This window comes from Balaenoptera acutorostrata, chromosome 12 (genome assembly GCF_949987535.1).
Source record: "Balaenoptera acutorostrata chromosome 12, mBalAcu1.1, whole genome shotgun sequence".
NCBI lineage: Eukaryota > Metazoa > Chordata > Mammalia > Artiodactyla > Balaenopteridae > Balaenoptera > Balaenoptera acutorostrata.
Genome location: NC_080075.1, coordinates 41,643,383 through 41,657,955, shown reverse-complemented (window position 1 = coordinate 41,657,955; position 14,573 = coordinate 41,643,383). Strand labels below are relative to the sequence as shown.

General features: G+C 35.8%; 1 protein-coding gene across 8 annotated transcripts in view; it reads right to left on the bottom strand.

Annotated features, from left to right (window-relative positions):
- USP34 (ubiquitin specific peptidase 34) overlaps positions 1 to 14,573 on the bottom strand; it is a 241,650-nt gene that overhangs the window by 182,186 nt on the left and 44,891 nt on the right. For all 8 annotated transcript variants that reach the window (XM_057557944.1, XM_057557950.1, XM_057557951.1 and 5 more), the window contains 2 exons: positions 13,141 to 13,228; positions 3,361 to 3,781 (listed from right to left, as the gene is read on the bottom strand). In XM_057557944.1, coding sequence (XP_057413927.1) covers positions 3,361 to 3,781; positions 13,141 to 13,228 — 509 coding nt within the window. The remainder of the gene's footprint in view (positions 1 to 3,360; positions 3,782 to 13,140; positions 13,229 to 14,573) is intronic.

The window sequence follows — 14,573 nt, the reverse complement described above, 5'->3', positions numbered from 1 at the left end:
ATCAAGAATTTTTTAAGTTTTTGTTTTTTCCCCCAAAACCTCACATTTATTACATAAGATGATGGCACTCTCTTTCTAGAGCTAAACAGAGGAATATGCCTATTACTTTAAAAGATACTTTAAAACAAAGAGAAATAAATGAGTAACTAGAAAGTAATTCTATACCTAATTAAGCAAATGCTGCTCTATGACCTAACCACAAAGAATTGAAGGCTAGAGGATTAGGAATAAAATATTTGCATAAAAAGAAGTCATTGATGTTGGAATTAGATAGTAGTGATGGTTACTTATTAAAGTGTATACTTTAAAAGAGTAAATTTAAAACATTTAATTTTTTTTTTTTAAAAAAGGGTGAATTAAAAGTCAGTAGAAAGTGGCAAGAAAAAAAACCAGCCTAGATTCAAAAACTTGGACAATATATGTATTTAATCTGCCAGAGCATATTATACCTACCTTTAACAGAAGGGCAATGATCTCTCTTCTCTCTACAATTTTTATACTCATCTCGCTCTAAGAAAAATACTTAACACTAGAGCAATACCTCATTTGATAGAATTACCTATATTATTCAGAATTAGGAAAAGAATGCCACTGGCCTCCACAAAACTTTTAATGTGAATTAATATTATTTATTTTAAATTACTACATCTTTAAAAATATTTTCAACTTCAATAGGAGCGAAAGAAGGATGGAGGGAGGAAGGGAGGAGGAGGAGAGGCTTCAAGTTCCCATCTTATTCACTATTGGCAAGGGATTACAATAGTGATTAGTCTGAAACATTTGAGAAACAATGCAGTAGAATTAAGACCTGAATTCTAGAACTCTCTCAGCAATATGCTATGCAAATGTGATCAAAACTTTTAAACTTTGTAAGTCAGTTTCCTCTTACATGAAATAAGGATACTAAGTTTCTAAAGTCACAGGTGTCCTGAATCTTCTCCTAGAGTCTTGGTCAATTTGTGCCTCTTTAAAAAAAAAAATAAAACCAAAAATAAAAGGCCTTATCAGGAAAGGATGCATATAACAGTATGAGGGGAAGACTGGATGGACTACCTCCTTATAAAAAGGTGGAATTAAACATCTCTATAGTAAACTCTATAGCACTGCATAATAAATATTAAGTTTTCTTAAGATATCTGTGTGTATGTATATAGACACATACACATAATTTTATAATATATATGTATGCTACATCAAGGTTTTGATCAGAGACCCTTTGAAACAGCTGGCCCTTAACATATTTAATAACACGGCCAGAGGACAGAAACTAGAAGTTTTAGAGTATTTATAACATCTCATTACTAAGATATTAGAAACTTGGGAAACAGCTATTATGAACAGAATATTAAAGAAGCACATATAAATTCTGTATAAGGAGATTAGAATTCTGTATAAGAATACAGAATTCTGTATAAGGAGACTCCTCCTTTATTATATCCAGAAGTGGTTTTTATTAGAATTTTACCTAAAGATTATGAAGCCACTGCTTTCAACCAAGTAGTCACATGGAATGATCCTCAAGAATAGTAATAATGGGGCATTTTATTCCACAAGGAGTGTGACTATGCCTACATTTGGAGATTATCATTTTTGAAAATCATTTTTAAAAAACTGATGAGGAAATTGATTTTGAGAGCAAAATGGCAGATTCAGTATTGCTGTAACTCTATCAAGAGATTTATAACTGGAAAAAAAATATTTCTAAGACACTCTGCATGAATTTTACATATCTACGACCCTAACCAAACTATTTTCAGCATCTTCCAACTATCAATTTAAGGCAGTAAAAACACATTCGTGTGGTGTTCCTAATATTAAATTTTGCAGCTTTGCACAAATGGATCCCCTTTTTGTTGAAAAAGGATTCCAAGATGACATTTTTCAGAATGATTAATAAACATCTGATGTCATATAAGAGATTTATTAAAAGGTTTCTACATGGGAAGATAATAGGCTAAGAATTCTAGAAGAAAGAACACAGTCTGATTTAAAATATTCTTATGGAGAATTCTAATAGGGAAAATACCCACCTCCTGGGCTATGTTTTTAAATAGTCTCAATTCAATGTGAAAATATTTTCAGTAAAGGACAATTTTTTTTCCAGATGAAGAAGGAAGTTTAGAGAAGTCAGAATGGAGGTTATAGAAAAAATAAGCTGGAGAAAATAGACAGCCTTAAAAAAACAAAAAGCATATGGTAGATTTGTTAATGGCCACAACTCTACCCATTCCTGGATGCACGAAAAACAGAATGTACTTAAAAGTTTAAAATGAAACTTTACCTCTCCTCCTATCCAGAGATGGAGTCTACTTCACACCCCTTTGATCTGAGCTGCCCTTGTGAATTGCTTCAACCAACACGGATGTGGTAAAGTTGATACTGTGTGGTTTCAAAGGCTGGACCATTATAAGAGGCCTTACAGCTTTCCACTTTTGCCTTCCTGGATCAATGCTAAGACTACCATGTATGGAAGACAGTCTACCCTAGTACAGAGGCCATGTAGAGAAAAATCCAAGGAGCCCTAAACAGCAGCCAGCACTATCAGATGTGTGAATGAGACCATCTTGGACTTTCAAACCCATCCAACTCCCAAAATAAATGCAAGTGCGTAAGTAAGGCCATACAAAACCAGCAAAGAAATTGCCCAAGCAATACACAGAATCATGAGAAATAATTAATCACTGTTGTTTTAAGCCATTATTATAATACATTATCACATAACTGTTTCAATTCCTGCTATCTGTAGAAATAATGCCATTATCTAAATACCTAAGATGGGTTACTGATCTCCTGGAAAGGCTTGTATAAATATCACTAGTGGAGGAGGGAAGGAGGGAAAGGGGGGGGGAGGGAGGGAGGGAGGGAGGGGAAAAAATCGCTAGTGAAATAAGTAAAGCATTTTGACATACAAAAGAAAATACTATTATTTAAAACTAGTAATTACAGATAATTTGTTAAGCATTTTTTCTTTACAAAAGAAATTCCAAATTCTGTTAACCTATGTTTCTAAGAATGAAATTCAAAACTCTACGTGCTTCTTTTTCCTCAGTTACCACTTTTTGAAAGAGTCACAGTAAATAGAGCATAGACCTACATCAGCAAAATGTCTATCACTGACAGTTTAATTTTATGAGTTCAATTTATAAATCTTTCCTTAATAGAACTATGCTGAGCAAATGTTCAACACAAGTTGCTACAGAAATGGTCTGAAGAAATCTGAAATAATTTTTATAACGATAATGATTTTTATAATTTTTTCCATCAATAATGACTATCTTCATATTTATTCATACGTGAGAAATTACCAACATAACCATGACTTGGTATTACTTAAAATTCACAATACCTATTTTTACATACCTCTATAGTAGGATGAGTATTATGTTTGTAAGCAGTATATAAGGGAAACTGAATTTGAAAAATTTTTGCCACACATAGTAACAGTTTTTCCTTCTCATCTGTATTCCATAAACTAAAAGGATCAGAGCTCTTTGAAGATTCCTCCTCAGTCAAATTACAAATTCTTGTAGAGTTTGATTTTTTTTCTATTGATTTTTGTCTTTCTGTACTTCCTTCATTACACTCTCTTTCTATATTCAGTGGTTCTTCCGCTTGATTACTCTCATCTTGCCACGTGGAATCTATGTTAATAGTAGTACAATGTTTACAAAGCTGGTCCCGAAGCACTTGAACTTGGGCAATCACTAAGTTAATAAGTGCACACACTACTTGGTTAAAAATCTCCAAATGCTTATATTCTTTGAAGCAGCATAGACATTGCCTATAAGAGAAAAAAAATTTTTCAATAAATCAATGCTTCCTAGAGAGGCAACAATTATATCTTTCTAAAAAGTAATATAAAAAAACAAATACTAAAATATCTTTTGAATAATTTAATTTCCTCCTTCCTGGTAGAGTAGCACTATAATAACTTAAAAGATAGCATCACACCAAAAACTGGTACTGGTAAAAAGTCACCATATTAGGTCGACAGCTATCATCTTCAGTTTTATGTATGTATTTATCTGTCCCTCTAGACAAAGAAGTATTTAAGAACAAGAATTATGGCTATATCTTTGCTTCTCTAAGTACTAAGTACTCAATACATGTTTAATAAATATCAGGAAACTGGCTATAATAAAATACCTTATTAGTAAACCTAGCTCATTATTTTACATAAGGGATTTTGTTGTTAACTAATAAAAAGCTACATTTAAAAATAATTTGCTTGGGACTTCCCTGGCAGTCCAGTGGTTAAGACTCCACACTGCCACTGCAGGGGGCACGGGTTCAATCCCTGATTGGGGAACTAAGATCCTGCATGCCATACCACACGGTGCTGCTGATAATAATAATAATAATAATTTGCTTGAAGGCTACTTAGGAGGGACATTCCTATCCTATCTGACAGATCAAAAGTGTTTAAAGAACACACACAACACACACACACACACACACACACACACTCACTCTCTCTCTCACTTCAGCTCCAGTAAAAAAACAAAAATAAATAAAAATAATAAGAGTCAGTAATTATTACATACAAATCTAGTTCTCTTAGACATGTTCAGTTAGTAGCACAATGCCTGGCATATTGTGGATAATCAAAGGGGTCTGGTGAATCAATAAGTAAATAATACACAGTACCAGGTTACAATGTATCCAATAACAGATGACAAGCAACTATCACTTAAAATTTGCACCTAGTTATATTATCAAAACAAATCAAAACTCTTATTGTACCAAATAGATCACCAACTTCCTGTATGACCATGTAAGAATAACTTCATTTCTCCAGGTGTGGCAGATTTGAAGTATGGCCACAAATTCTTTAATACTACTCTTCCCTTTAAAAGGTGAAGCCCAATTTTCCTCCCCTTGAATGTGGACCGGACTTAATGACTGGCTTCCAATAAATAGATGTGGCAGAAATGACAGTGTATGACATCTGAGACTAGGTTATAAAAGACATTATTACCACTTTTGCCTTGCTCTCTTTTGGATCACTCACTCTGGGGGAAGCCAGCTATCATGAAAAACACTCAAGGAGGCCATGGCAAGGGCCACATGAGAAAAAACTGAGTCCTCCCACTAACAACCAGCACCAACTTGCCAAACATGGAAGTGAGTCAACTTGGAAATAGATCTTCCAGTCCCACGTAAGGTCATCCAAAGATGACCATAACCTGGCCAAATCTTGACTACAACCTTATAAGAAATCCAAGCCAGAACCAACCAACTAAACCACTCCCAAACTCCTACCCATAAAATGATTGATGATAAATGTTTATAATTGAGATAATAAACATATCTCTGAGGATAACAAATGTTTATTGTTGTTTTAAACATTACTTTTGGAGTACCTTGTTACACAGAAATGCATAAATGATACATCAGGACTATTTTCTCCATGGCAAAATGAAAGGGATTTTATCTCTAAGGCCTCCTCCAGTTTTAAATTCTATAATATCACAATTTCTACAAGAAGAAAAATAAACACATTACTCAACATTTTTCTGATGAGTAGCTTCTTCCTTTAAGTTTAGGAAAAACCAAGTTCAAAGTGAAGGATCATACATTTGACTATCTTTAGTGAAAATGAAATCTGAGTTTCCCCTCAAAAAACAACCTTGAGGTCAGATTTTGGATTAGGAAAGCCAAAGAGCTAGTCAAATTTACTATAAAAGTGCACTGTCAGGGATGGATCTAGAGATTATCATACTAAGTGAAGTAAGTAAGAAAAAGACAAATATCATATGATAATCACTTATATGTGGAATCTAAAAAAATGATACAAATGAACTTATTTACAAAAGACTCACAGACTTCGAAAACAAATTTATGGTTACCAAAGGGGAAAGGTGGGGGGAGGGATAAATTAGGAGTTTGGGATTAACACATATATACAACTATACATAAAATAGATAGGGACTTCCCTAGTTGTCCAGTGGTTAAGAATCCATCTTCCAATGTAGGGGACACAGGTTTGATCACTGGTCAGGGAACTGAGATCCCACACACCTCAGGGCAACTAAGCCCACGCACCGCAGCTACTGAGCCTGCGAGCCACAGCTAGAGAAGCCCACGCACCGCAACGAAAGATCCCGCATGCTGCAACTAAGACCCAACACAGCCAAATAAATAAATAAATAAATAAAATCTTAAAAAAAAAAATCAACGAGGACCTACTGTATAGCACAGGGAACTCTACTCAATATTCTGTAACAACCTATATGGGAAAAGAATCTGAAAAAAGAAAGGATATGTGTATAAATTAATCACTTTGCTATACACCTGAAACTAACACAATATTGTAAATCAACTATCCTCCAATATAAAAAAAAATTAAGTTAAAACATAATAACAAAATAAGATAAAATAAAATAAAATTTTAAAATAAAATAAAAATTTTTAAATAAAATAATAATTCACTGTCAGGAAATGGGTATTAAACTGCTTGATAACTGACTAGGAAACTAATCTTAAAAGACAAAATTGAGTGAATTCCCTGGTGGTCCAGTAGTTAGGACTCCATGCTCTCACTGCTGAGGGCCTGGGTTCGATCCCTAGTTGGGGAACGAAAATCCCACAAGCCATGCAGTACTGCCAAAGGCAAAAATGATATATGAACAAAGTAACAGGTAAACTGGATCTAGGTCCTTACAGACCCAAACATACAACTTCAAGGAGAGTTGAGAATCTAAGTGAAGACACACATACACATACACACACACACACACACACACACACACAATCGTTAAAATAATTATATATTATCTAAATTACACATTTTATTGTATATTCAATTCTGAGAAGTCTAGGTATTTGAATTCTCAATATAGCATTTCTCTCTATATCCACACCCACAATGCAAGGAGGGGAAATAATTTTTTTTTTAATAAAAACAACACTTTCAGTTAAGCCCAATCTGATTTTACAAACAAATTTATTTCTTCTCTGTTCTAAATCACACTACAAATAGACTAAAGGAAAAAAAGTCATAGAAGAGATAATAGAAGAAAAGATGACAGCAAGAAATTGTGGATGATAGAAAAGGGAGGAATAGTAAGTGACAGTGTGGAATAAACAAACTTGGAAGGGGTCACAGAAGAACATATCAGCAAAAAGATTCACCCCACAGAACACTGGAAAAGCACACTAAAGAGCTTCAGATACCTCTGAAGGCAGAAATGAAGCATAATAGAAAACAGGACTAAATGAAAGGTACTGTTAAAACCTGCAGGCTCCCATTCCAGATGGCAAGGATACTATCCCTACCTGACCCAGGGAAGCAATAAGTTCTTCCTGTACATAAAATGAACAAGATAAATTCAGGAACATCAGATACTGAAGAAGGCAGAGATACAAGAAACTGAAAGTGAGAGAATTAAGTAAAATTATGACTGAATGGTGAACCTCCCCAAGTACCCTTACCTGCCCAACCACCAGATTAATGTACCTCAAGGGGAAAGACTTGGAAAATACGAACAATCTAAGAGAAAAGGCCATTTATCCTATAATAAAGTCTGCTCACCATTTTACCATCATACAGTATAGGCCAACATCTGAGATGCTCCATTCACACAGAACTTGCAATCCATTTTTCACTGGCCCTCTCTTAACCATGAAAGGATAGCCAAGGATAATAAGACTTTCAAGAAAAGCTGCATCACTAAAGGCAGATCAAAGCAAACAGTAAAAAGAAATTTAGAGGAAGAAGATAAAATGCAGGAAGAAAAAACGTTTTAATTAATTTGTATCCTCAGAGACATGAAAGATACTGGATTACTGAAACAAGAACAGAATACTATTAAAAAATGCATTCCAATTACAAAACAGAGCCCTTTAATGTGTACAAATATGCATTATATATAGTTTTTGCATATATATCATTCACAACTTTAAAACCAATTAAAATTACAGCAATTTGTAAAATTCAATAGAAGGTCCAGAGGTAAAACTGGAGAAATATCCCAGAAAGTAGACTAGACAAAGAAAGATAATGGGAAGAAAAAGAAAAACAAACCATCAATCAAAGAGGTACAATATCTGACTAATAATATTTCCAAGAAGACAGCAGAAAATACAGAGGTGAGGAAAGTATGAAACAAAAAAAAAAATTTCAGAACTGAAAACCCACTAAAACACATACCATCATGAAATTTCTGAAGCCAAGGAGGGATAAAGATCCTAAAAGCTTTGAGGGAGAGTGAAAAGAGTGACAAGAAAAAGCTCAGGAATAAAAACAGCTCATACTTTCTATTGGAAGATGAAATACAATGGGGGCTTCCCTGGTGGCGCAGTGGTTGAGAATCTGCCTGCTAATGCAGGGGACACGGGTTCGAGCCCTGGTCTGGGAAGATCCCACATGCCGCGGAGCAACTAGGCCCGTGAACCACAACTACTGAGCCTGCGCGTCTGGAGCCTGTGCTCCGCAACAAGAGAGGCCACGATAGTGAGAGGCCCGCACATCGCAATGAAGAGTGGCCCCCGCTTGCCACAACTAGAGGAAGCCCTCGCACAGAAACGAAGACCCAACACAGCCAAATAAATAAGTAAATAAATAACAATTAAAGGTGCTAATAATTAAAAAAAAAAAAACAATGGAATAACACTTTCAAAATTCTGAGAGAAAATAATTTTCTATCTACAATTCTGTATCCAACAAAAGTTATCAATAAAAGTAAGGGTAGAAGAGACATTCTTTTAGGCCGGAAAGGTCTAAAAACCATTTGTCTCCCATGTACCTTTTCTCAGAAAAGATGTCATCCTAACAAAACAAAGAAGTAAACCAATAAAGATGGCATAGAATCCAGTAAACTGGAGATCCAATATAATAGAAAAGCAAAAGAATTTCACGGATGATCTGAAGAGAATATAGCTGTTTCAGTAACACTACTGAGAAATCAATACAGATTGGAGTAGGAAGATAAAAGCCAAAGGAGATGGAGGGAAGGTAAGAAAATAACAGATCACCTAATGATGTATAAAAATGTAAAAACTAGTACTAAGAAGGGCTGGAGAGTTTGGGAAAAATTAGTGATCCACACCTAGAAAATTAATCAAATGAAGAACAAGACATTAAACTCTATGAAACAAAGAATGAAAACAAAAGAAAAACAATTTATATCTTATAAAATATAATATGAACCACAGAATTTTTTTTGGCTAATAACTGAGCAATTATTTTTGTTCTTAGAACTACCTCAAGAACTGATGTAACTATATTGAGAGGACGGGGAAGGGTAAATGGGTGAAATCTTTATATATCACAAAAGGAAGTTCACAGATTATACCTAAAATTGACAGATAAAGCAACAGCAATATAATATTATTATTTCAGAACATAAAAGTTAATATCAAAACCAACATCTCAAAAAAGTTGAAAACAGAAATGGGGCTGAGGAGATAGGGGAAAATGGACTTTTTATATTATAGGCCCTTTCCTACCATTTTATTTTTTAATCTCTGTACATACTGTATTTGTACACCAATATCATACATTACCTTTCACTATCTGAGCTTATCCTATTTTCTTCTCAGTCTTTCCCGTTATTACCCGCCTGATAAGATTTTATTACCTAAGTAGAGTTACATGCTGCCTATATGAGTGGAATACGCTTACATTTAAGAACACACAATGAGGGGCTTCCCTGGTGGTGCAGTGGTTAAGAATCCGCCTGCCAGTGCAGGGGACACAGGTTCGAGCCCTGGTCCGGGAAGATCCCACATGCCACGGAGCAACTAAGCCCGTGCGTCACCACTACTGAGCCTGCGCTCTAGAGCCCGTGAGCCACAACTACTGAGCCTGTGTGCCACAACTACTGAGCCTGCGCTCTAGAGCCCACGAGCCACAACTACTGAGCCTGCGCTCTAGAGCCTATGAGTGACAACTACTGAAGCCCGTGCACCTAGAGCCCGTGCTCTGCAACAGGAGAAGCCACCGCAATGAGAAGCCTGCGCACCACAGCAAAGAGTAGCCCTCGCTCTCCACAACTAGAGAGAAGCCCATGCGCAGCAACGAAGACGCAACGCAGCGAAAAATAAATAAAATTAAATTAATTTATAAAAAAAAAAAAAAAGGGCTTCCCTGGTGGCGCAGTGGTTGAGAATCCGCCTGCCAATGCAGGGGACACGGGTTCGAGCCCTGGTCTGGGAAGATCCCACATGCCGCGGAGCAACTGGGCCCGTGAGCCACAACTACTGAGCCTGCACGTCTGGAGCCTGTGCTCCGCAACAAGAGAGGCCACGATAGTGAGAGGCCCGCGCACCACGATGAAGAGTGGCCCCCGCTTGCCACAACTAGAGAAAGCCCTCGCACAGAAACGAAGACCCAACACAGCCAAAAATAAATAAATAAATTTAAAAACAAAAAAACAAAAAAAAACAAACAAAAAAAGAACACACAATGATAAAAATTTCTAAATGACTAACAAAATATGTAGCTTCAATTAATTAAAATACTAACATTCACGAGGAAGCTACATGTCAAAATTAAATTATTTTAACCTGGATTCCATAATTCCATCTAACAAATCTTCCAATGGATCTAACATTTTCCTGGCCTGGTACTGCTGAACACATGAAAGGACAGTTCATCTACAGTATCCAACCTTAATGAAAGTTTTTTTATTTATGAGCTAATTTCTGAAAAACACTACTTTGAATAGTGGTCAATATCAACATCCCACTGGTCAAATTTCTTAATTCCAAAATAAAAAGTAGACCCTTAAAGAGTGGAGAATGTACATTAACCTGTTCAAAAGCAATAGTTGTCTAAAACTGTTATAAAAAATAAAGTTTAACAAAACAATAAAAATAAGCAATAGCCTCAAACTTTAAGTACAAATGACAGGTGTGAAAGGTGTAATTTTTAGCCTGAAAATACAAAGATCTGACAGAACCTCCGCCTAGCTAGCACCCAGAATTATTTCAGGGGAGAAATCCTGAAATAAAGGTAAAAAGTAGACAGGTAGAAGACAACGAGGAACCTTGAATGCCTACTAAGGCATCTGCAAGATATAAAACATAAGCCTGTTTTGTAATAGGCTTTAAACAAGTCAAACAAAAACCGGCAACAATTCCAACAAGAAGGATTTTGCCTTGTGGTATCAATGCCTTCATCATACACGACATTCCTTTCAGAGCCATGTATGCTCTTTTCCAAATTTATATTCTTTAATTTATTCTCCTAATGTTCTCTCTCCATTCTCTGAATTCATTTTCCTCCCATTTCATTCCAATTTTCCATTCCAATATTAATAAAATAAAATAATGATTATCTGTTAAAGTGATATAGATAACTCCCTGAATCTTACGAACAAAGAAGTGGCAGCTATATTACTGTGATGCAGCAATTATTAATAAAAATGATGACATAATATTTGATGACATAGACTGATCATAGTTCACATGAAAAAAAATCAGATTATAAAGCATACAAGTTATATAATCACATTTTTATAAAATTTTAAACTGTACTGTTCCCAATCTCATACCAAGGTTATACCAAAAAAAAGTTACCAGTTGTTACTCTGGGTGATGGCATATTTTTTTTTTTAAACTTTGATTTTCTGTATTTTCTAAAAGACTTTCACAATGAGTATATCATTTAAATAGAATGAAAATTATAAAATATTAAAGCCTTTGAAATTTCTATAAATATTAAATTCTTAACATAGTGTTTTTTAAGTGAACATTCTCCTTCAGCTATATTCTGGTCAATCAACATATTAGAAAAAATGATTCTCGATTATTGATAATCTTTTGAAAGTTAACACTTTTCTCCCAGAAAACCTACAAAGAACATTTTGTATGAGATGTCATGGATCCGATCCATTCGTGCACTAAGGTACATTTATGGACCTTCCATGGTCATGGGCCACCAAGTTAAGAATTTCTTTTGTAAATTAACTGTGCTTTATTAGTAGCTTTTTATCCCCTACAAGAACCACAATCTTAATCTGGGCAACAGTATTTTTTGATGCCCTAGAGAGAAACAGGATGGGGGGAGGGCAGAGCAAGGAAACAGGCAAAAAATTTTTACTCTAAAGCACTGCAATCCAACTGTATATTTTATTGTCACTTCTCTCTTCTATCAGCATGAACAATTAAGAGTGTAACATTCTACCTTCTGGTACTTTTTATTATCAGCTAAAAACTGTTAATACTTACTAACATGTGAATAGAATTATAAATATTATACACTATTTTCCAATTTGACTTTTCATGCCTTAGTTTATGTACCCTTCAATATATATTTCATTTTCTAAAATAAGTTTCAACAATTTTAATTAAAATAGGTATTTATTAAGTTCTTTTGTCAGATACCAGGCTAAGTATTTTGTTTCTTCACAACCTGTTGAAGATAGTAGTAGCTTTATTATTACTCATTTCACAAATGAGGAAGTTAAGAGTAAGTTAACTAATTTGTCATAATCACCTAGTACACAGGTGATGAAGCAGGACTGGAAGCCACATCTACCTGGCTCCAAGGCCATACTCTTAATCACTATATTCTGGAACAGCATGATATAAAGGCAGAGAGTCTCTACATCTTTTGATATTCTAATGAAACCTACAAATTACTGCCTAAAACTGTACATATCAAAATTTCACTTATGGGCTTCTCTGGTGGCTCAGTGGTTAAGAATCCGCCTGCCAATGCAGGGGACATGGGTTCAAGCCCTGGTCTGGGAAGATCCTACATGCCGCCAAGCAACTAAGCCCATGCACCACAACTACTGAGCCTGTGCTCTAGAACCCACGAGCCACAACTACTGAGCCCGCGTGCCTAGAGCCCGTGCTCTGCAACAAGAGAAGCCACCGCGATGAGAAGCCTGTGCACGGCAACGAAAAGTAGCCCCCACTCGCCACAACTACAGAAAACCCGCGTGTAGCAACGAAGACCCAACGGAGCCAAAAATAAATAAATAAAAAATAAAATAAAATACAACTGGGAATTCTCCGGCGGTCCAGTGGTTAGGACTCCATGCTTTCACTGCAGGGGACACGGGTTCCTACCCTGGTCAAGGAACTAAGATCCCACAAGCTGTGTGGCACGGCCAAAAACAAAAAATAAAAATATAAAACAAAATACAACTGACAAAGTTACTCTTCAAAATACATAAAGATGCATACCTCTGTGTCCAGGAATTGATATAAGCAAATATTTTGAGAGTATGTTCCTTTCTGAGCTGCAGTCCATCACCACCTTCTATATCGGATACTGAAAGAAAATAGAAAAAGTACCTTTTAAATTATGAATAAATAATGCCAAACCAATATTAAAGCCAATAGGGACTTCCCTGGTGGTCCAATGGTTAAGACTCCACGCTTCCACTGCAGGAGGCATGGGTTCAATCCCCAGCCGGGGAACTAAGATCCTCATGTGCCACACGGCACGGCCAAAACAAAAACAAAAAAAGCCAACACTTAAAAGCTAGATTTAGGGGCTTCCCTGGTGGCGCAGTGGTTGAGAGTCTGCCTGCTAATGCAGGGGACACGGGTTCGAGCCCTGGTCTGGGAAGATCCCACATGCCACGGAGCAGCTGGGCCCGTGAGCCACAATTGCTGAGCCTGCGCGCCTGGAGCCTGTGCCCCGCGACGGGAGGGGCCGCGATAGAGAAAGGCCCGCGCACCGCGATGAAGAGCGGTCCCCGCACCGCGATGAAGAGTGGCCCCCGCTTGCCGCAACTGGAGAAAGCCCTCGCACGAACCGAAGACCCAACACAGCCAAAAATAAATAAATAAATAAATAAATAAGAAAATCCTTAAAAAAAAAAAAAAAAAAGCTAGATTTATAAATACAAATATTTCCAATAATTTTTTTTTTTTTGCTTTCACTAAAGAAAATAAATCTTGGTTAATTATTGACCAATTTGATGCTAACTTTGTCTCAGAGAGACTCAGGAATTAGAAACACTGAGTACTTCTAAAAGAAGGAATACAAGTGGGGCTAAAAAATATTAAAGTCAGTTGTGGTACATATATACAATGGAATATTACTCAGCCATAAAAAGGAACGAAATTGAGTCATTTGTTGAGACGTGGATGGATCTAGAGACTGTCATACAGAGTGAAGTAAGTCAGAAAGAGAAAAACAAATATCGTATATTAATGCATGTATGTGGAACCTAGAAAAATGGTACAGATGAGCCAGTTTGCAGGGCAGAAGTTGAGACACAGATGTAGAGAATGGACATATGGACACCAAGGGGGGAAAACTGCGGTGAGGTGGGGATGGTGGTGTGCTGAATTGGGCGATTGGGATTGACATGTATACACTGATGTGTATAAAACTGATGCCTAATAAGAACCTGCAGTATAAAAAAACAAACAAAACAACTAATACTAAACTTTCATTGGGTTATTTGTATGGAAATATGTTAATATAAATGTTTCAGACATTACATGAAATTTCTAAAAATGTTATATTTGTATTTGTATGGAAATATGTATGGAAATATGTTAATATAAATGTTTCAGACATTACATGAAATTTCTAAAAATCTTATATTTGTATTTGTATGGAAATATGTATGGAAATATGTTAATATAAATGTTTCAGACAT